This window comes from Neopsephotus bourkii, unplaced genomic scaffold (genome assembly GCF_033783945.1).
Source record: "Neopsephotus bourkii isolate Nb327-2 ecotype Australia unplaced genomic scaffold, CSIRO-AGI_Nbou_v1 NB_309, whole genome shotgun sequence".
In the NCBI taxonomy this organism is placed as follows: domain Eukaryota; kingdom Metazoa; phylum Chordata; class Aves; order Psittaciformes; family Psittacidae; genus Neopsephotus; species Neopsephotus bourkii.
Genome location: NW_026900817.1, coordinates 681,411 through 698,983, shown reverse-complemented (window position 1 = coordinate 698,983; position 17,573 = coordinate 681,411). Strand labels below are relative to the sequence as shown.

General features: G+C 50.4%; 1 protein-coding gene across 1 annotated transcript; it reads right to left on the bottom strand.

Moving 5' to 3' along the window:
• Window positions 1–3,794: 3,794 nt before the first annotated feature.
• LOC133208968 (keratin, type II cytoskeletal cochleal-like) lies at window positions 3,795–15,665 on the bottom strand. Its single transcript, XM_061347256.1, has 11 exons — window positions 15,595–15,665; window positions 11,036–11,274; window positions 9,594–9,714; window positions 7,755–7,980; window positions 7,086–7,294; window positions 6,445–6,505; window positions 5,701–5,796; window positions 5,284–5,448; window positions 5,016–5,141; window positions 4,416–4,636; window positions 3,795–3,987 (listed from the first exon to the last, which is right to left on the bottom strand). The coding sequence occupies exons 1-11, from the start codon at window positions 15,663–15,665 to the stop codon at window positions 3,885–3,887; spliced, it is 1,638 nt and encodes a 545-aa protein (XP_061203240.1). The 3' UTR covers window positions 3,795–3,884.
• Between the last annotated feature and the right edge of the window lie 1,908 nt (window positions 15,666–17,573).

The following is a 17,573-nucleotide window of genomic DNA, read 5'->3' as shown; positions in this document are numbered from 1 at the left end:
TGAGGGCTCCATCGCTTGAATCCTTGGGGAGCAGCAGGCGTGCATGGAAGGGGCATGTGCAGGCTGGGGGGCTGCAGCTTTTCCATGTTCCCAGGACAACGTATGCCGGGGAAGAGGAGATTTGCACAATGTGGGAACACCAGGAAGTGTCTTTGTGAGTCCATGGAGGTTTGAACCCATCACCCCTTGTCCCATCGCTCCAGTCCCTGATGCAGGTCCCTCTCCAGCATCCTTGGAGCCCCCTTCAGGCACTGAGGTCTCCACGCAGCTTCTCTTCTCCAGCCCCAATGTTCTCAGCCTGGTTCCTATGGGAGCTGCTCCAGCCCCTGAGCATCCTCGTGGCCTCCTCTGGACTTGCTCCAACAGCTCCATGTCCTTACATTGAGGACACCAGAGCTGCACCCAGTGCTGCCAGTGGGGTCTCACCAAGCAGAGCAGAGGGGCAGGATCCCCTCCCTGAGCTGCCGCTCATGCACACGAGGGGGGGTCCTGAGCTCAAGCACACACTGAAGCTGGGTCATGTTGTGAAGCCAAAGTGCCCTGACTGGGTGTAAATCGGGTGCATCCCCAGTGTTCTGCTCCCTGCACTTCCTGCAGGTTGGATGCAGGAGAAATGATCCAGCTTCAGAAGCAGCTTTGCAATGGGGATGAGTTTTGCACTGGTAGAGACAGGAGACGGATGTGACCCAGAGGAACCCAGCACCCATCCCCTGCAGAGCCCTCTCTGCACAGCATCACTGCTGGGCACAGCATCACCACTCACTGTCACTTGGGCTGGGTACTGGGTGCCAGACTCTGCCTCCCATCAGCAGCTTCCCTTGCTGGTGGCAGGATGCCACTGATGGAGAGGCAAAAAGGGATGCTGAGGTATTAAACGGTAGGAAAAGCCATTAAACAACTCAGTGCAATAGTACTGGGTTGTTTAACATGGTACAAAACAGCATTTATTGGCCTCCCTCTTTTGCAGTGACTCAGAAGAAAAGCAAACATCTGAAATGGGCATAAAGTCACACACCAAGGATGTTCGTGGTGGTGCAGGGCTGGGAATGCGCCTGGTCAGGCCAGGGTGACCCAGGGAGCTGCTGTGCTCCATGGGGTTGCTGTGGATTTGGGCTCAGGGAATTCAGGGGAAGCTGGAGGTTGTGTTGAGGGGAAAGTGGAGCCAGGAGGCAAGAAAAGGCAATTGCAGAGGGCAGCTCCTCCTCGAAGGGGCAAGTCCTTGGTCTGCTGGTGCCATCTCTGGGATGCGTCTGTGTTCATGCTTTGGGGAAAGGCCAATGCATCCCAGCCCCGTTTTTCCTCCTGTTATGGTTATTATGGTTATTATGGTACTTATTTAACTGTACTTGATCAGTTTTTATCTGCTTTAAGTCAGACTTCTCTGTTTGTGCCACCAGTGCTTGCCCCTGGCCTCTGCATTTCTCTGCTCCTAGGAGCTGCCCTGGTTTCCTCTCTCCAGTGTCCCAGCTGGATGCTGTGTTCCAGCTGGACCATCCCTGCTGTTTCCTACTGGGCTGCTTGGCAGGATGCAGTAACTGCTCCATCCACTGACCCCTATGGCTCTGCTGTACCACCACCAAGGGAGGCAAGGTTGGATGTGTGCTATGGTAATGACAGGACTGAGCTCACTGGCAGTGCTGTTGTGGCCACCGGTGTCAGAGGGCTCTACAAAGGAGGTGAGTTCTGCTCTTCCTCAAGGGGAAACTGAGGCAGGGGAAGGTGAGGACTTGGATGCAACCGGGCCTGGGAAGAAGGCTGCAGATGCTGGGGAGCTTTCTTGGGTTCCCCAGTGTTTAAGCTGCATTTACTTCAGTTTCCATCAGTTTTCCTAAGGCTAAAACCCTGCTCTGAGGTTGATGGAGCTTTTCATCTGATGTTTAAAGGGAATTAAATGGCATTGAACCAGTATGGGCCCAGCTCCACTGTGCAGGGAGGAGCATGGTGTGGGGGGGAAACAACTTTTATCCTGGGATGGCTTCCACCTGGGAAGCCTCATTGGAAGCCTGATTGCCTTGATGAGGTTATAAAGGGCAACACCCCATGCACTGGAGATGGGAAGAGGCTTTTCTGCTCCTTATGGGTGATGGTGGGATTTTGTGCTCTTGTACTGAAGCAGCTGCGGTATGGGTATGGGTATGGGTATGAGGGATAAAGCATGGGCTGGTGTTGGGTCTGTTCTGCTGTGGGGCTGGTCCAGTGCCAGGGTGAGAGGAAGGACAAGGGGCTGCAGAGCCATCCAGCAGCTCCTGGTACCTGGCTCTGAGGTGTTCCCAGGCAGCTTGAGGCACTCAGGGGATGGTTTTCAGAGGATTTAGCAATCGGTGATAGTAATAAAGAGTTTCAATTAGCTTTATGCAAATCCACGGAGCATCTTTGCTTAGTCAGTGCCCTCAAATGCTTGTGTTTGTTTGGTTTTCCTGGGGGAAAGTCGTTGGGATCTCCACCCTGTCCTAATGAAGATGTTTAACCAGGGAAGCACCCGTTTCTGAGCCTCACTGGCACGAGGGTGTCAGGGAACCTGCTCCCTGTGTGCTGGGTATGAGGAAGAGGAGAGCTGTGCCTTCGCCTCGGTGCTGCTCTGGAGAGAGGGTCCGACCCTCTCCTTGCAAAGCTGCTTGTGTGCATGGAGAGCAAACGTTGGGAGCTATGGACAGCCACTGAGGTGCGGTGTCTGGGTTGGGAAGGAAGAGCTCCCAGTGGATGCAGGGCTCAGCCTGTCTGGTTTAGACCCCTCTGAGCTTTGGCATTTGGGATCCTGGAGCAGAGACAAGACTTAACCCCCCTTTCCCCAACTGCAGGTGTTGAATGAAGGGACCTGAGTTGCTGTGTCAGTTTATTAGAGATGCAAGACTAAAGCCAGAATAAAAGCCACTGACAAAAGACGTAGTCATTAGAAATAAATCACTGCTTCCCCTTTTCCTTCCAGTAGGGTTCATGTCCTTCTCTAGCAGTTCAATGGGTTAGGTACTGCATGACTAGGGAAGAAGTTGATGCTGGTTCTGTGTGTTTAAGGATGGGTTTGGATCCCTTGTACAAGGTCAGAGAGGAGCTTTGTTTCCTAGGGACACACATTGATGCTCAGCCCTTTTTTTACCTGACAGCAGAGTTTAGCCCCCAGACCCTTTGGTTATGATGGAATTTATGGCAACAGATGAGACAAAACATTGAGAACTCAGAAGAAAAAGGAAAGCTGAAGGTGAGTTTCAAAGCAGGTAGTGCAGGTACATAAGCAAACTGCCTTCAAGCAGCAACAGCCCTTGAAATCTATCCTTTGGGGCAAGTAATCAATGAATCCAATGCAGTGTGTAGAGAAGCTGCAGGCCAGGCTGTTTTAGGTGAGTTCTGCTCATGCCTGGGTTGTGTGCAATGTAAAAGCCTGACTGGTGAAGCTGTTGGTCAACTGATGTTGATCCAAGCTGGGATCTGTGGAAACAACTGGGATGGATAAAGCTGTAATGAAAATGCTCTTAGGTAGAAGGTGTCTGCTCTCCCACTTCATTTTAATCCTGGAATGTAGGAGTGGAAAGACCAGGAAACTGCACTAAAGGCACCTTGGTTTAACTGCATAATGGGGGCGATGAGGGGGATTTTAGCCCTTCTTGCTCCTGAATTCCTTAGCAGAAATAGCAAAACTCTCAAGCACCCAAAAGTGGCCTTTAGTATCCCCATGGAGTGGAACATGGGCAGTCCTGGGGAGCTGTGTGTCCCCTGGCTGTTGCTGTGTGTTGGCAGAAAGGGATGTGTGCTGCTTTGTTTCCACATCTGCAGCTCTTTACATGTTGGTCATGGGCATCCCCTTCATGTGGGGGCTCCTCGTGCTCTTGCTGCTCCCATCGTCGCTGCAGCTCACTGCTGGGAAAGGCAGAGCAAAGCTGGGCTTCACCTTAGGGAATTCCCTGGAGAAGAGGCAGAAGATGCCCAAGTTTGGTAGAAGGTGAACATTCCAACTTACAGCTGTTGATGGGGAAGCCACCTTCTGCACAGAGCCTGGATAGAACGGGAAAGGGTGGTACATTATCCACCTATCTTCAAATGCAAAGCCCTTTAGCCTCATACAGCTCATTGCAGCCTTCCAGTGTGTGAAGGGGGCTACAAGGATGTTGGAGAGGGACCCACATCAGGGACTGGAGCGATGGGGCAAGGAGTGATGGGTTCAGACTGAAACAGGGGAAGTGCAGGTTGGAGATAAGGCAGAAGCTCTTCCCTGTGAGGGTGCTGGGACACTGGGATGGGTTGAATGGAGAAGGTTTGGCTGCCCCATCCATGGCAGTGTTCAAGGCCAGGTTGGACACAGGGGCTTGGAGCAAGCTGCTCCAGTGTAAGGTATCCCTGCCCGTGACAGGGGTTGGAGCTGGAGGAGTTTTGAGGTCCCTTCAAGCTAAACCATTCCATGATTCTATGATCCCACCACTCACCTGCTCTCCTCTCCCTCCAGCAGCTTCCTGTAGGTGACAATCTCAACATCCAGGGCCAGCTTGACGTTCATGAGCTCCTGGTACTGGCGGAGCTGCTGGCTCAGGTCTGCCTTGGTCTGCTGCAGAGCATCCTCCAGCTCGGACAGCTTCTGCTTCGCATTCTTGATGGATGTCTCCCCACGTTGCTCAGTGTTGGCCACTGCGGCTTCCAGCTTGGTGCACTGCAAGGAGCAGGACAGGGTGAGTCTTGGCTGTCTCTTGCTACCTTCAAATGTGATTCATGCATTGTCAGGAGATGGGGCTCAAGTCTGGTTGTGGATTCAGCCCAGCAGTCCCTTCTGTTGGGGTTCAAGGGAGCTGGACTTGTAGTTTCTTTGCTCCCTTATGTTGCTTGCAGGGGAACATCTGTAACTGCATCTGCCTTCAGGTACTGCATGAGCTGGGCTTTAATGCAGCTCTAGTTGGAGCAGCAGGGTCCCAGCTCATGGGACGTGCTACAGCACCATTTAATTTAGATGTGGGAGCACAACAGCAATTCACTCTCTGCCCTGCTGAGACAACCAGACCTGGCTCTTGGTCTCACCAGGTCTTGGTGCTCACCTGGTCCTTGGCACTCTTGACTTCTCCATTCAGCCTCTGGACCTTCCGTGTCAGCTCAGCTGCCTTGGCTTTTGTCTCTCGCAGGCTGTCGGTGTTTCTGCCTGCAGTAACTCGCAGCTCCTTGAACTAGAACAACCCAAAGGATGTCCCGGAACACGCTTTGGGTTAAATCAGAGTAAATCTGGAGGGGGGATGGTGTTTCTCTGGGTTTGAAGTTGGTCTGAAGAGAGGAGCTGCACCCAAACCCTCCCTCTCCAGGCTTTCTCACCTTACTTTCATACCAGGCTTGTGCTTCTGCCCGGCTCTTGCGGGCAATGTCCTCGTACCGAGCCCTTGCATCCGCAGTGATGCCACCCAGGTCTGGATCTTGGCTTTTGTTCATCTTGATGACCACTGAAGTAGCAGAGATCTGGGTCTGCAGCTGGTGGGTTTCCTGGTGGTGAGATGGGCTTGAGCTGGTCAGAGATGCTGGTCCCGCTGTGCTTCCAGCCCGGCCCCAAGCCGTGTCACCCACCCTGTGCAACTCGGTCCCACTTCGTGATGACCACACAGAGATGAGTTGCTGTTCACCCAAGGGATGACCACTGCCCTGTGCTACCCCTCTTCCCTTTTCCTTTGGGATCAGTAGCTTCAAAATACAGCTGGGAAATGCAAAGGATGCTGGAGTGATCGAGCGCTGCCTTACCTCTTTGTAGATCTTTCTCAGGAATTCAGCCTCTTCTTTCAGGCTTCCCACCTTGGCTTCCAGCTCTGCTTTGTGTAAGAAAACATCGTCCACATCCTGGAGATACATTGGGGGTAGAATTATAGGATAGTTAGGGTTGGAAAGGACCTTAAGATCATTCAGTTCCAGCCCCCTGCCATGGACAGGGACACCTCACGCTAAACCAGGGCACCCAAGGCTCTGTCCAACCTGGCCTTGAACACTGCCAGGGATGGAGCATTCACAACCTCCCTGGGCACCCATTCCAGTGCCTCACCACCCTCACAGGAAAGAATTTCCTCCTTAGATCCAACCTAAACTTCCCCTGTTTCAGTTTGAACCCATTACCCCTTGTCCTGTCACTGCAGTCCCTAATGATGAGCCCCTTCCCAGCACCCCTATACCCCCCCTTCAGATACTGGAAGCTGCTCTGAGGTCTCCACGCAGCTTCTCTTCTCCAGGCTGAACAACCCCAACTTTCTCAGCCTAAAAGAAGAAAGAAGTTTGTCAGTGAGCAGACCCAGGGATACCCTTGGGCTGAGGGACTTTGGGTGCTGGTACCACGACCGTGTGCCAAGTCCCAATTACACCGCTGCTGCTGATTTGAGTTCAAGCGAAGCCAAGCTCCAGCTCCTGCTTGTACTTGTTCTGTGTGCTGCTGTTGGGAAATAAATCACCCCAAAGACCTGAGCCTGGAGAGGAGAGTTCAAACAGCCCCTTGCTCACCTTCTTCAGGGCAATAAACTTGTTCTCGGTGCAGGGCCGCTGGCTGCATTCGTCCTTGTACCTGCGTGGGAAAACGGGAGATCTCGCTTGCATCCAATGCAATTACACCTTTGTTTGGGTTTCTGCAGGGCTCCTCTGAAGAAGTGAAACTCCTCGTTATTTTCCTTCTTCCCTAACAGTGTTTTGGGATCTCGTTCCATTGCCCATGGGGAAGCGAACTCGTTTCAGAGAGGTTTCTGTGTCTCTATAAAGTTGCAGCGGAGCTGTTTTCGTTTGACCTCTGCAACAGCAAATAACTGTTGAACGCTTCTAAATGTTAATGTCTTGGCTTAGGAGGGAGACAAAGAAAACCTGGAAGAGGTTTGGGTTGGAAAGGACCTGAAGATCATCCAGTTCCAACCCCCTGCCATGGGTAGGGACGCCTCACCTTAGACTGTGTCACCCTAGGCTCTGCCTCCTCTTCCTCCATCTCTGTAAACTGGAGCCTTGTTTTATGTACCAAGATCATTTGTAGATCTCTCCATCTATCTACTAGTCCTCTGGGAACCATTTACTGCTATAAAATGTTCAATCTCTGCCTGCTGACAAATCCTGCACAACATTTTGAGCTCTGCACTCGCATTTCTCTGGTTTTTACTTACATGTTCTTGTTGGTATCCAAAAGCTGCTGGGTTGCTTTCCGGTCCATTTCTAACTGGGCTCTGTTGCTCCCCAGTGCTTCCAGCTGCTTCTTCAAGTTCCCAATGTAAGCCTCTAACATGGGCTTGATGGTGTTCTTGCTGTGATTTTGACCCTGCAGAAAGCTCCACTTGGTCTCCAGCATCTTGTTCTGCTGTTCCAGGAATCGGACCTGAATCCCAGTGAGCAAAATAGGAAATGAGATGAGGACTGAGGGCTTCTGGGAGCCGCTGTCCATGCAACGGCAGTGAGATGTGTTCTTGGTGCTCTTGAATGCAGCATTTCCTAATTGAGTGGCTTCTGTTCTGGGCCACCCTTGTGGAAAGGCACAAAACCCCAGAGTACTTCTAGAGATGAGAGGTTTGCATTAAATTGGGATGTGTGGAGAGGAATTGGGGAGGAACTGGAACACTGATGAAACTGGGTTTAGCTTGTTCTGTAGTCAGGCCTAGAAATCAGAGCAATCCTTCCTGTGCACTGAAGCTTCCCCAATGTCTCAAACCCACCCTGGTGCTCAACTGTCACCCTAAAGCAAGTTGCCTTCAGCGTCCAGAATGATGGATTCCATGCCCTTTCCATGCCAGACACCTCACCTATTGCAGACTTCAGCTGGGGAGGGGTTCTCAGCTCACCTTGTCAATGAAGGAAGCAAATTGGTTGTTGAGGGTCTTCATCTGCTCCTTCTCTTGGTTCTTCACCATTTGCACATTGGGATCCAGTTCCAATCGGAGCGGTTGGAGCAGTTGCTTGTTGATGGTGATGGGTATGATGGTGCACGGTCTGGAGACTCCACCAACCCCATAGCCAAAGCCTCTGTAGCCAAACCCGATGCCAGATCCACCAAAGCCACATCCACGTCTTAGAGGAGGACACCTTCCAACAGCCATTCTGGGCCTGGAGCATGCCACACCATTAAGACCTCTGCTGCTGAAGTAACCCAAGCTGCAGTAGCCCATGCCACCACCCCAGTGACACCAGGCAGTGCTGAAACTACATCGGTTCCTGGGAAGAGCTACAGAGGAAGAACCCAAGTTCCTGCCAGCACGGCCAGAGCTGACGCTGCAGGAGCAACAGAACATGGTCAGTGGTGGGAGAGAGATGGGTGCAGTGATGCACTGGAAGCAGGTTCCCTCTGACCACAGTGCAGCACCTTCTCCCTTTTATTTGGTGGAAACCGGGGTGAGGCTGCATGAAACTTCCACAAAATGTTTGTGATGCAAAGAATGTGAACTGCTCAGCATGCAGTGCGCCTGCCAGCGGGACAGCAGCAGCAGCTTTGCTCCATGAAGGCTTGAAGAATGCTGGTAGGTCAGAGGGGGCATGTTTAGAGGGGTCACGCTGGTGAATTGTGGTCATAAAAAGGGGAGCATACAACTTTTACTGGGTTGGATGAAGTGGAACTGAGACTTGACAAAGGTAAAATGCTGTTCTATCAAGGGAAATCTTGATGTCTTGCTGGCACCTCAGCTTACAATGGAGGGAATGTGACTCAACCTGCTCTTTAATAAAAACTAACAGTGATAAATGTGAATGTACTGGGAATTAATGAACAGAGTAGGGCAGGCAGGTTAGGATTCAATGTTTTGTTGGTTCTGCCTGTAAAAAGGCAATGTGTTTGAATGCCAAGTCAACATCTGCTCCTCAGGATGATTGTTCTGCAGGTTGATGGTGTTTTCCAACGCCATCATTTGTTGTTGGGGGAATTGCTGATTCGTTGCCATTGAAACCAATGCTTGGAACACTTCTGCAGAGGCGTCTATTGGCCAAATCCTCTGCAAAGTGGCGTCTCCTCCTCCCCTCATTCCTCAGCTTGAAGACTGGGTTCCCACCTTGTTTGGGGCAGGGCCAGGCTTGGTCCTTCACCTCCTACATTGCCCTCATTGCGGTGTCAGGGCTCGGATACGCGCGTGTGTGCGTCCAGGTCTTTGGAAGAGCAGGGATGGGGCTGGCGCCGTGGTGTGGGAGGGTGGCGTGGTTTCTGTTCTCAAGGGGCAGGGTGGAAGCTTCAACCCAGTGATTTAGTTTTGTTTACTGCATTTCTTTCCCCTTCCCTACGCAGTGGTTGCAAGCCACACGAACCATCTTTATTCATGTGTGATCTTCCAGCTGGGGGAAGACCCAAGGGCCTGAGTGCATTAAAAGCTTTTGAGCCCTGCACTAGTGTTCCTCTGTGCTTTACTTACATTTTCTTGTTGTTTGTAAGGAATTTGGGTCCATAAATGCTAGAAAGTGCTTTAGGAAGTGTCACTCCCTGGGACGTGGGATCTTGGTGGGGTTTACTGCAACCACAGAGGTCATCAGGCAGACTGGGAAGGGTGGTTTGGGGTTAATGCATCGCTATTTCTTCCTTGCGAGCACCCTGCAGGGTTGTACCAGCACTCACCTGCACTCCTTTCCACCCAGCAGCTTCCTGCAGGTTGTGATCTTGATGTCCAGGAGCATCTTGATGGTCACAAGCTCCTGGTTCTCACCCAATGTCCTGCTTTGCCTTCTGCAGGGGTACCTCCAGCTTGTAGAGTTTGCATTTTACATCCATGACAACCACTTCCTCATGCTCCTCAGCTTCATCAGTGGCTCCTTCCAGCTTGATCTCTGGAGGTAGGAGATTTTCATCACCACCAGTTAGAAGAGTTGGGAGATCTTGACCCTGCCTCTGTATTCATCCCCTGCTCTTTGTTCTGTTCTCAGACTCTATAGGGAAACCTCTAACTCCAGGATGATTCTCTCTGCCAAAGCCTCTTTGCTTTGGTGTATGTGTTCATGTGTTCTCACTGCAGGTCTCTACTGATAGTAGTTCAGTCCTAAGTAGTAATAGACCTTTTTACTCTGTGCTCTGGATACAGGCACATCTTGGAGTGGAGCAGCTGACATGTATTCCATCAGAACTGGCTTTATTGTTCCTTGCTGTAGTGGAGGGGTTTTGGAAAGCCACAAGCTGGGAATTGCAACTGACACATTCTTGCTCCTGAGTCATCCCTACCTGGGCTTTGGTGTTTCCATGCTCTCCAGTGTCTGAATCACCAGCTCCATCATCTCATCCTTTGTGCTCTGCAAGCTGTCGTGTTTGCCAGTGGTTCCTCTCAGTTCCTCATACCAAGGAGAGAGAAAACGCCATGAAAACAAATACCAGAGGGAGGAGATGAGTCAATAATTAAACCTACTCCATGATTCTGGAGCCACAGTCCCGGATCTTGAGCTCGAAGGACAAATCTTTGTGACTGGGGGACACGAATGACTCATTTACACAGTAGCAGCTCTGTGTGTGAAGACATTAACAGAGGATGTGTCACACGAAGGGAACACGCATCAAGGAGCTCAGGAAGCAAACCCTTACAAAGCCTATTCAACCCAAATTTGGGAATCTGAGGAAGCAGAGCCCTTAGAAGGAGGAATAACTGTGTTTGTGAGTGCCCATCGTGACTCACCTTGTGGTACTCTGCATCCGCCTGGCTTCTGGCAATGGTGTCCTATTGAGCTTTGACATCATCAATGATGCCATCCATGTCCAGGCTTCAGCTCTTGTCCATTTGCACACTAATAGAGGCGTCCTCAATGGATGCTTGGGGCTGAGGGATTCCCTGGGGGCAGCAGCAGGAATATCACTTGTCTGCACTGGAGGTGTTTTCCCTGTGGATCACCGTGGTGTAGAGATAAGGAGATGTGGTGTGCTCCCAGTGGGGTAAATCAGAGGTGATTCTACTGAAGTTAGGGTTCAAATGATATAAAAATGGGGCATTAGAGAATCAGGTTCTCTGCATGTAACAGCAAAGCTTGATTGCCATTTGCAAGAATGCTCCTGGAGCATGAAAATACCTTCTTGCCCCATTGAAGGCTCCTTTTTAGTCTAACAGTGGTGCAAAATGTCTTCATAAAGCTCAAATGGGTCCTGTCTGCAAATTTTAGCTGCTGCTACTGCTGAGCAGTTTGGCAAACGCATTCCCTGTCTCAGGTGTGCTGTGCAGCAGCTTGCTATGGCTCTGCACTGGGCATCTCTTATCAATGAAAGATGCACATTTGTTATTGAGGGTCTTGATCTGTGCCTTTTCCTGGTGCTTCCCAGAATAAAGGCTTGGGTTCATCTCCAGCTGGAGAAGCTGGAGCTCCTTGACGGTGACCTTGGCAATGGGTCCAGACCCCAGGGCTCCACTGATCCTGCAGCCGAAGCCAGATTCACTGTAGGCCAACACCATGCTTGAGGGGCTGTAGTTGTACCATGGCTTGGTACACTAGCTGTAGTACATCTACACTGGATTGGGCTTACAGCCTGCAGTGACACCAAGGCTTCAGCATCCCAGCCTGGGGTACCCCACACCCCACCTCCCACACTGTCTTTCTTGGGGTCACAGCAGAGCCAGGGCTGAAACTCCACGTGCTCCCAGCTCTGGAGTAGATGGGGTTGGATTATCAGGATGTGGAGATCAGCTTGAAGGGGAATGGAGGCAGAGGGAAAAGCTGAAATGATCTGGATGATCTTAAGCTCCTTCCAAACCCAAACCATCCTCTGAAAGCAGGAGGCAACACATGCATTAATGTGACCAGAAACCCTCTGCAGGGAGAGCTTTCACCTCTTTCTGTCCCAGGAAAAGAGGCTTTGGCTGCACAACCAGCCCCAAAGACTGTTTTCTAAGGATGTTTATGAGCGTAGGTTGGTTGGTAATACCCTGCTCGCCACTGAGCAGTGATCTGAGCTGCTCTTAAACACACACCTATTGAGTTATGGGCTGCATATGGGAGGGAATCCCTGGCCCCATAAAAGCTGCATTTGCAAGCCTCCCTTTTTTATAGGAAGCATGAAAGAGAGAAGCAGAATCAATCTTTTGATGTTTGTGGGGCACTGGGAGTGGGGGAAGGAGCGTTGCTTTGTTTTACATGTGGGAAAAGAAGAATCCGAGTTCAACTCTTGGGAGTATTCTAGGGATCCAAACACTGGGGCTGGTTTGGGTTGACATGAGTTTGGCCTTTTGTTAGCAGAATAATTCACCCTTTTCTTTCTTTCTTTGACCTCTGTGATTTTGGTTGCCTCAAACCCAATCTTTTCTCTCCCGCAGGACTAGAGGTGGACCTGCACAAGCAGATTTCTTGGTGCTAGAGCTCTGTTGGCTTGTAACAGGTACACAAAGGGGGCATGGGAGCAGGGAAGGATTTTCCAGCTCAGACCTTTGCATTAGCCAGGATAAAACCAAATGCAGAGGTGGAATAGATGGAGGTCCTCAAACTACCTTTGTGCTTCTGTCCTCCACTGAATGCCCTGAAGAGGGAGTCTGTTGTTTTCCCAAGTTTCTGGGGGGAGTCATGGCATGGGATCTGCCTCCAGTCAGATCCATGGACACCCCTCATCTTGCTGCTTACAGAAGTGTCCTCCATAGGGAATATCTTACAGGAGAACTGGGCTTGGTCATTCCCTCCTGGTGAAATCACTTGGGAATGTAAGTTTGGATTATATCAGAATTCATCTTTCAGCAAAGGAGAGGGGTTCAGAGAGACCAGGAAAGGCAGATAAATCTTTCCTAGAAAACAAACCAGGTGAAAATAGAAGTGAAGGGGCTGTTGGTGGGAGCCTTCTCAATGCTCTTCCCTCTAGGGGGATAACACCCAGGGCTTAGCCCTGGAAATCTCAGCCTTTTCTAAAGGTGCATTTGCTTTAATGTGATTTTTCTCACCATTCACCATGGCCTGAGAACACGTTCTGCTCCATGAAGAGCATCAGGGAGAAGCTCCTATGTGCAAGCCTGAAAGCTGGCCTGCCTCTTCCAGCCACACAACGGTTTCGGGTAAAGCTGTGTGGGAGTTGTATGTGCTGAAGCACTTTTTGGGACTGAGCCTAAAAGGCTTTCAGAGGGCTCAGCATCTTCCATGGTTGGGCCCTGGATGCTGGAGAGCAGCTGCTCCATGTGAGAGCCGGCATCTCCTGTGGAATGGAAGAAGTCATGTTGGCTTCTCTTCTCACTTTATCTCTTGGGGTTTTAGTTACAGACCTGAATGGAGCTCAGCTTGTCTGAGCCAGCCTGGCTTTGACCTGCTGACCCAACAGAAACCTCAGCTCTGGAGCATCTCACTGCCCTGGGATCGCATCCCTGTTGAGCACTTGGCCTGATGGCTCTGTTGGCTGCTCCAGGGAGGGGATGGAGAGAAATCCCTCCTGTTTGCCCTGCACAAGCTGCAGGTCTGTAACGAGCCTTTCCCGAAGTTTAGCTCTGATGTGGGGGATCCACCTCTCCTGACTTTAAAACACCTTTTGGAGCGCTCCTGCAATGCAGATGATTCCAGCCAACTGCCTAGAGCGCTTTCAGTCCCACAGAGGGAGGTGCTACTGGGAAACCAATCATCTGACCCAAAATAGTCTGGTTCTGTCCTTTGACTGGCTCAGATGTAGGCGTTTATGGCCAGGTGAAACCAGCCCCACCTTCTGGTCTTGCCCTGTTGGCTGTGCAGAAAGAGTTTGGGTGTTGCTGCTCTGTGATCCCTGTCTCCAGTATTCCCCCTCCTCTCCGTGGCTCAAATGGAGGAAGAGATGGGAAGCTCTCAGTGACAGTGAGTGCCTATGGCAAATCTAAACCTTGCTCTAAAATTACACTTTGAGGTGTATTTGGCACAGAAAGCCCACGCTGCTTGTAGTAAATTTGACTGCAGTTTATTGAAGAAAACATCATAAAACTCATCCAGTTCAATGGGAGCAGAAGATGAGAGGTGATGAGCTGATTACATTTTTGGCACGTATTGTCCAACCCTCCTCCTGCCATAAAAAGAAAGGAAAAAATGAAAAAGCCAAGAACAAAGGTGTTAAACCAGAGGTGTTTTTCCAGGTTATGTAAAATTTATGCTGTTCCTCCTTTTTGTTTCCCCTGTATTTTTAACCCCATCTGTACTTTAAGCTCAGTCTGGCAGGTGGAACATAGAATGGTTTGATGCTGAGACAAGGTCTAACAACCTGCAGGTTACACGGTCTTTTGGCTTAGATGCTATGTACTGAGTGGGTGAGGAATTGGACGCTACAGAGAGCCAAGCCCTTGTATGGAAATGAAGGCTGCATTTTTGCATGTAGGTAGAGCTGGAGAGCCCTGGAGTGAAACAACCAATGCAGGAGGAATTGGGAAGCAGAGCAACTTGCTCTATGTTGAAAGATGCTCCATTTTCATTCTTTGAACCTTTGGGGTGAGCAAGCCCAGCAGTGGGGAGCAGGGTTGGTTAGGTGATGGGATGCATTCTGCTTCAGGTACGATGGTGTAAATGGAAGTCCTGCATCTCCTCTGGATTTGCATCAGGGCACTGGAGCCTGGGAAGCTGCCAGTGGAGCTCTAACCATGGCACCCTTTAATGGGAGGGTTGATCACTCATTGACAAGCAGCTTCTGGTCAGCTGCGTGAGGCTTTATGCAGAGGAATTAGTTGGGCTTGGAGGGACCCCTCTCCTGAGCTAATAAACAGAGCTGGGAACAGGTTTTCCCCTCATGGGAAGGTGATAAGCATGGCTCTGTGGATGGAGTTAACAGCTTTGTGCTGGTGGCAGGAGGTGGTGCTCAACCCCATCTGCTCAGGGTGAGCTTGGTGCTGCTGTGATTTAGCTCCAATGGCTCTTCCTGGTGTGCTTGTGGATACAAACCTTGTGCTTGAGCTGCTTCCTGCAGCTGGATCCCTGGGCCAGGCAGCTCCCACCGTTGGAGCCAGCACTACTTTCCCCCACGCTGAGCCTGCTGATGAAGCCTGTTCCCACCCCCGTAGCTGCTTCCAGATGAGACCGTGACTGTGATGGGAAACAGTGAGGGTTAGCTGGTTTGGAATAGTACAAAGGAATTTCAACCTCCAGTTCCACACATTCCTGTGTTTTCTTGTACAGGCTACCACTGCTTGTAATCTGTGGCTTTTCTTCCTATCCTGCAGCAGTCCTGGTCTTGGACATGAGTCTCCCAAGAACAATCTCAATGTACAAAACCTGTCAAGTTCAGAGCTGGGCAGAGAAAAGATGCTTTTCGGCCTCCCCAGGTTGCTGCAAACCCCTAATACTCCAGTTTTTGCTGTTAATTCCTAGGTGCATAGCTCATTTTCATTGTTGTATCCTCAGTTCCGTGCTTGTAAGCATGGTTAAAGCCCTTCCCAAATCTTCACTCGCTAAGCCAAGCCATCAATCAATCCTCAGTTCCAGGTACATTTAAGGAATAACTCAAAGAATACCCCATCAATGGCTTACAAGCTGGTTACTTACAAATATTCACTGCCCTAGCTCCTTCAGCCAGCGTGGAAGAGAAGACAGAGAGGTAAGTGCTTGTTATTTAGGACAATTTCAAGCAGCAGTTTTGTACCAGGGACATAGGATAACTGAATGGTCCTTTCCAACCCAAAACCATTCTATCTGTGTAGGAAAGGGGGGTGTTCTCACTGCAGGTTTGTGTGGCTCTTCCCTCTCCTGTTGCAAGGCAAATGTGAAAACATCAATGGCTTTGAGCATTGTTTGGTTTGCAGAGGGGGAGCCGCTCACCTGCTCTCTTCTTCCTTCAGGAGCTTCCTGTAGGTCATGATCTCGATGTCTAGGGCCAGCCTGACGTTCATGAGCTCCTGGTACTCCCGGAGCAGAGCATCTTCCAGTTTGGCCAGTTCGTTGCTTTGGCATCCTTGGTGGCCAGTTTGTCGCTTTGCTCAGCATCTGTGATGGCCATCTGCAAACTGGTGTGCTGCAAGAAGTGGAAATAGGTCTGGTGGCTGCTCAGTGGGTTTGGACCCCGATTTCCAGCCATGGAAGTCGTGGAGATGGAGGTGCCCCCATGTCTGGAGGGGTCCTGTGCACCATGACCATACCTGTTTCTTTACACTGTCAATTTCTGGGTAGAGATGCTGGATTATCTGGTTCATGTCTGACATCTTCCTCTTGGTGTTATGGAGCTCATCCCTGTGATGGCCAGCCGTGAGCTGCACCTCCTCATACTGAGATGGGAATGGAGGTAAGACACCAGGGCACAGTCAGACCTGGGCAGGAGCTTGCACACACTGGTAGAGATTGACCCTGCTATGTTTCTCTCTGCACTGGGTCTTCTGTCTCTTTCTGTACGCAATCCAAGCTCTTCCTCATGAGCTGTAGCACATTTCCTTCCTGCCTCTGTCTCTTGATGCTCCTCCATCTCTCATTGTCAAATTGGCATTCAAGAAGCTAAATAAAATCCCATCCAAATTAACTTATTTTTACAACCTCCTCCCCTGTTATCTCTGCTCGCACTCCCCAGTATAAAATAGCCTTTGGGAAATGCTGAACAAAACTTTTCCACTCACCTGACTGATTTCCATCATCACCTTGCTTTGGTACCAGGACTCAGCCTCTGCCCTGCTCCGGATGGCGATGTCCTTCTACTGCGCTTTGACCTCTGTGATGATGCTGTTTGGGTCCAGGTTTTGGTTTTTGTCCATGGACAGGACCATGGAGGTGTCAGAGATCTGCAGCTGAGACAGCTCCTGTAAGTCAAACAAATTCATACTTGATCCCCAATGCTGTTTGTGGTTGTCCTGGAGATGATGTGTGGTGGAAAGATGGGAATGGGGAGGAACTGCAGCTCCAGGCAGCTCTCTCAGACTGGTTCTCTCCTGTTGGTACCAGGGAAATGGGGAGACAGAACTGGGAAATCTGGGATGTTCTTACTGCTTCCTAGAGGGCTTGCAGGAATTTGATCTCATCTGTCAGTGCAGCCACCTTGGTCCCCAGCTCCACCTTGTTCACTTAAGCAGCATCTGCCTCCTGGAATCACATCACCAGAGGTAGTGAACCAAACCTTGCCTATCTGCATGAACCTTTGGAGACAGACAGAACTGAAGACTTTATTGACCTCAGTGCCTTTGAACAGAGCCAACAGTGAACTGGTTTCTTCCCTTCACCTTTTCTGCGGGAGGGATGATGTCTGTGGGTCTAAGCAGTTTTTGGCAAGTCAGAAGCCACTGGAATTCCTGATTTTCTTGCCAGTGCACAGAAAGATGATGTGGACAATGCTTGAAATCGTGGAAGTTCCTTATTGCATCTCCTGCAGGTAGGATCAGGGGGTCTGTGGAGGGTGGGATTGTATACAGCAAGGCTGCAGAAGGGGCAGAGCATCTAGTATGGATGACACAGCTCTAATCTGGAACCTGGGGGATGAGGGAACCTGAATTTGGATGAGGGTCCTGAAACAAGAAGGAAATATTGCCAAGGACTGACACCAGCACAACTGGGTGTTTCTGCTTCGAGGAGGGATGACTACACCTTTGCTAAGTGCTTTGCCCAGCTTGGCACTGCTGGATAAAAAGGGTTATTTGCATTCAAATGTATTTTGCCTTTAAAAAGTGTGTCTCTTCTTTGTTGTTGCCTCACCTTCTTGATCAAAACAAAGTCATTCTCTGCAGTCGTGTGCTTGTTGATCTCCTCTTGGCACCTGTTGGGAAGGGGAGATGAGCATCCCTGTACAGCTTCAATGCTGCAACTCACCTGGTCCACCATGT

Coding starts and splice junctions, on each gene's coding strand:
- LOC133208968 (XM_061347256.1), bottom strand. CDS start 15,665: ATGAACGTCAGGCTGGCCCTAGACATCGAGATCATGACCTACAGGAAG. Junction 7,981..9,593: donor AAGGCAAAGCAGGACATTGG/GTGAGAACCAGG, acceptor TCCTCCTCTAAG/ACGTGGATGTGGCTTTGGTG. Junction 5,449..5,700: donor TGAGAAAGATCTACAAAGAG/GTAAGGCAGCGC, acceptor TCTCACCACCAG/GAAACCCACCAGCTGCAGAC.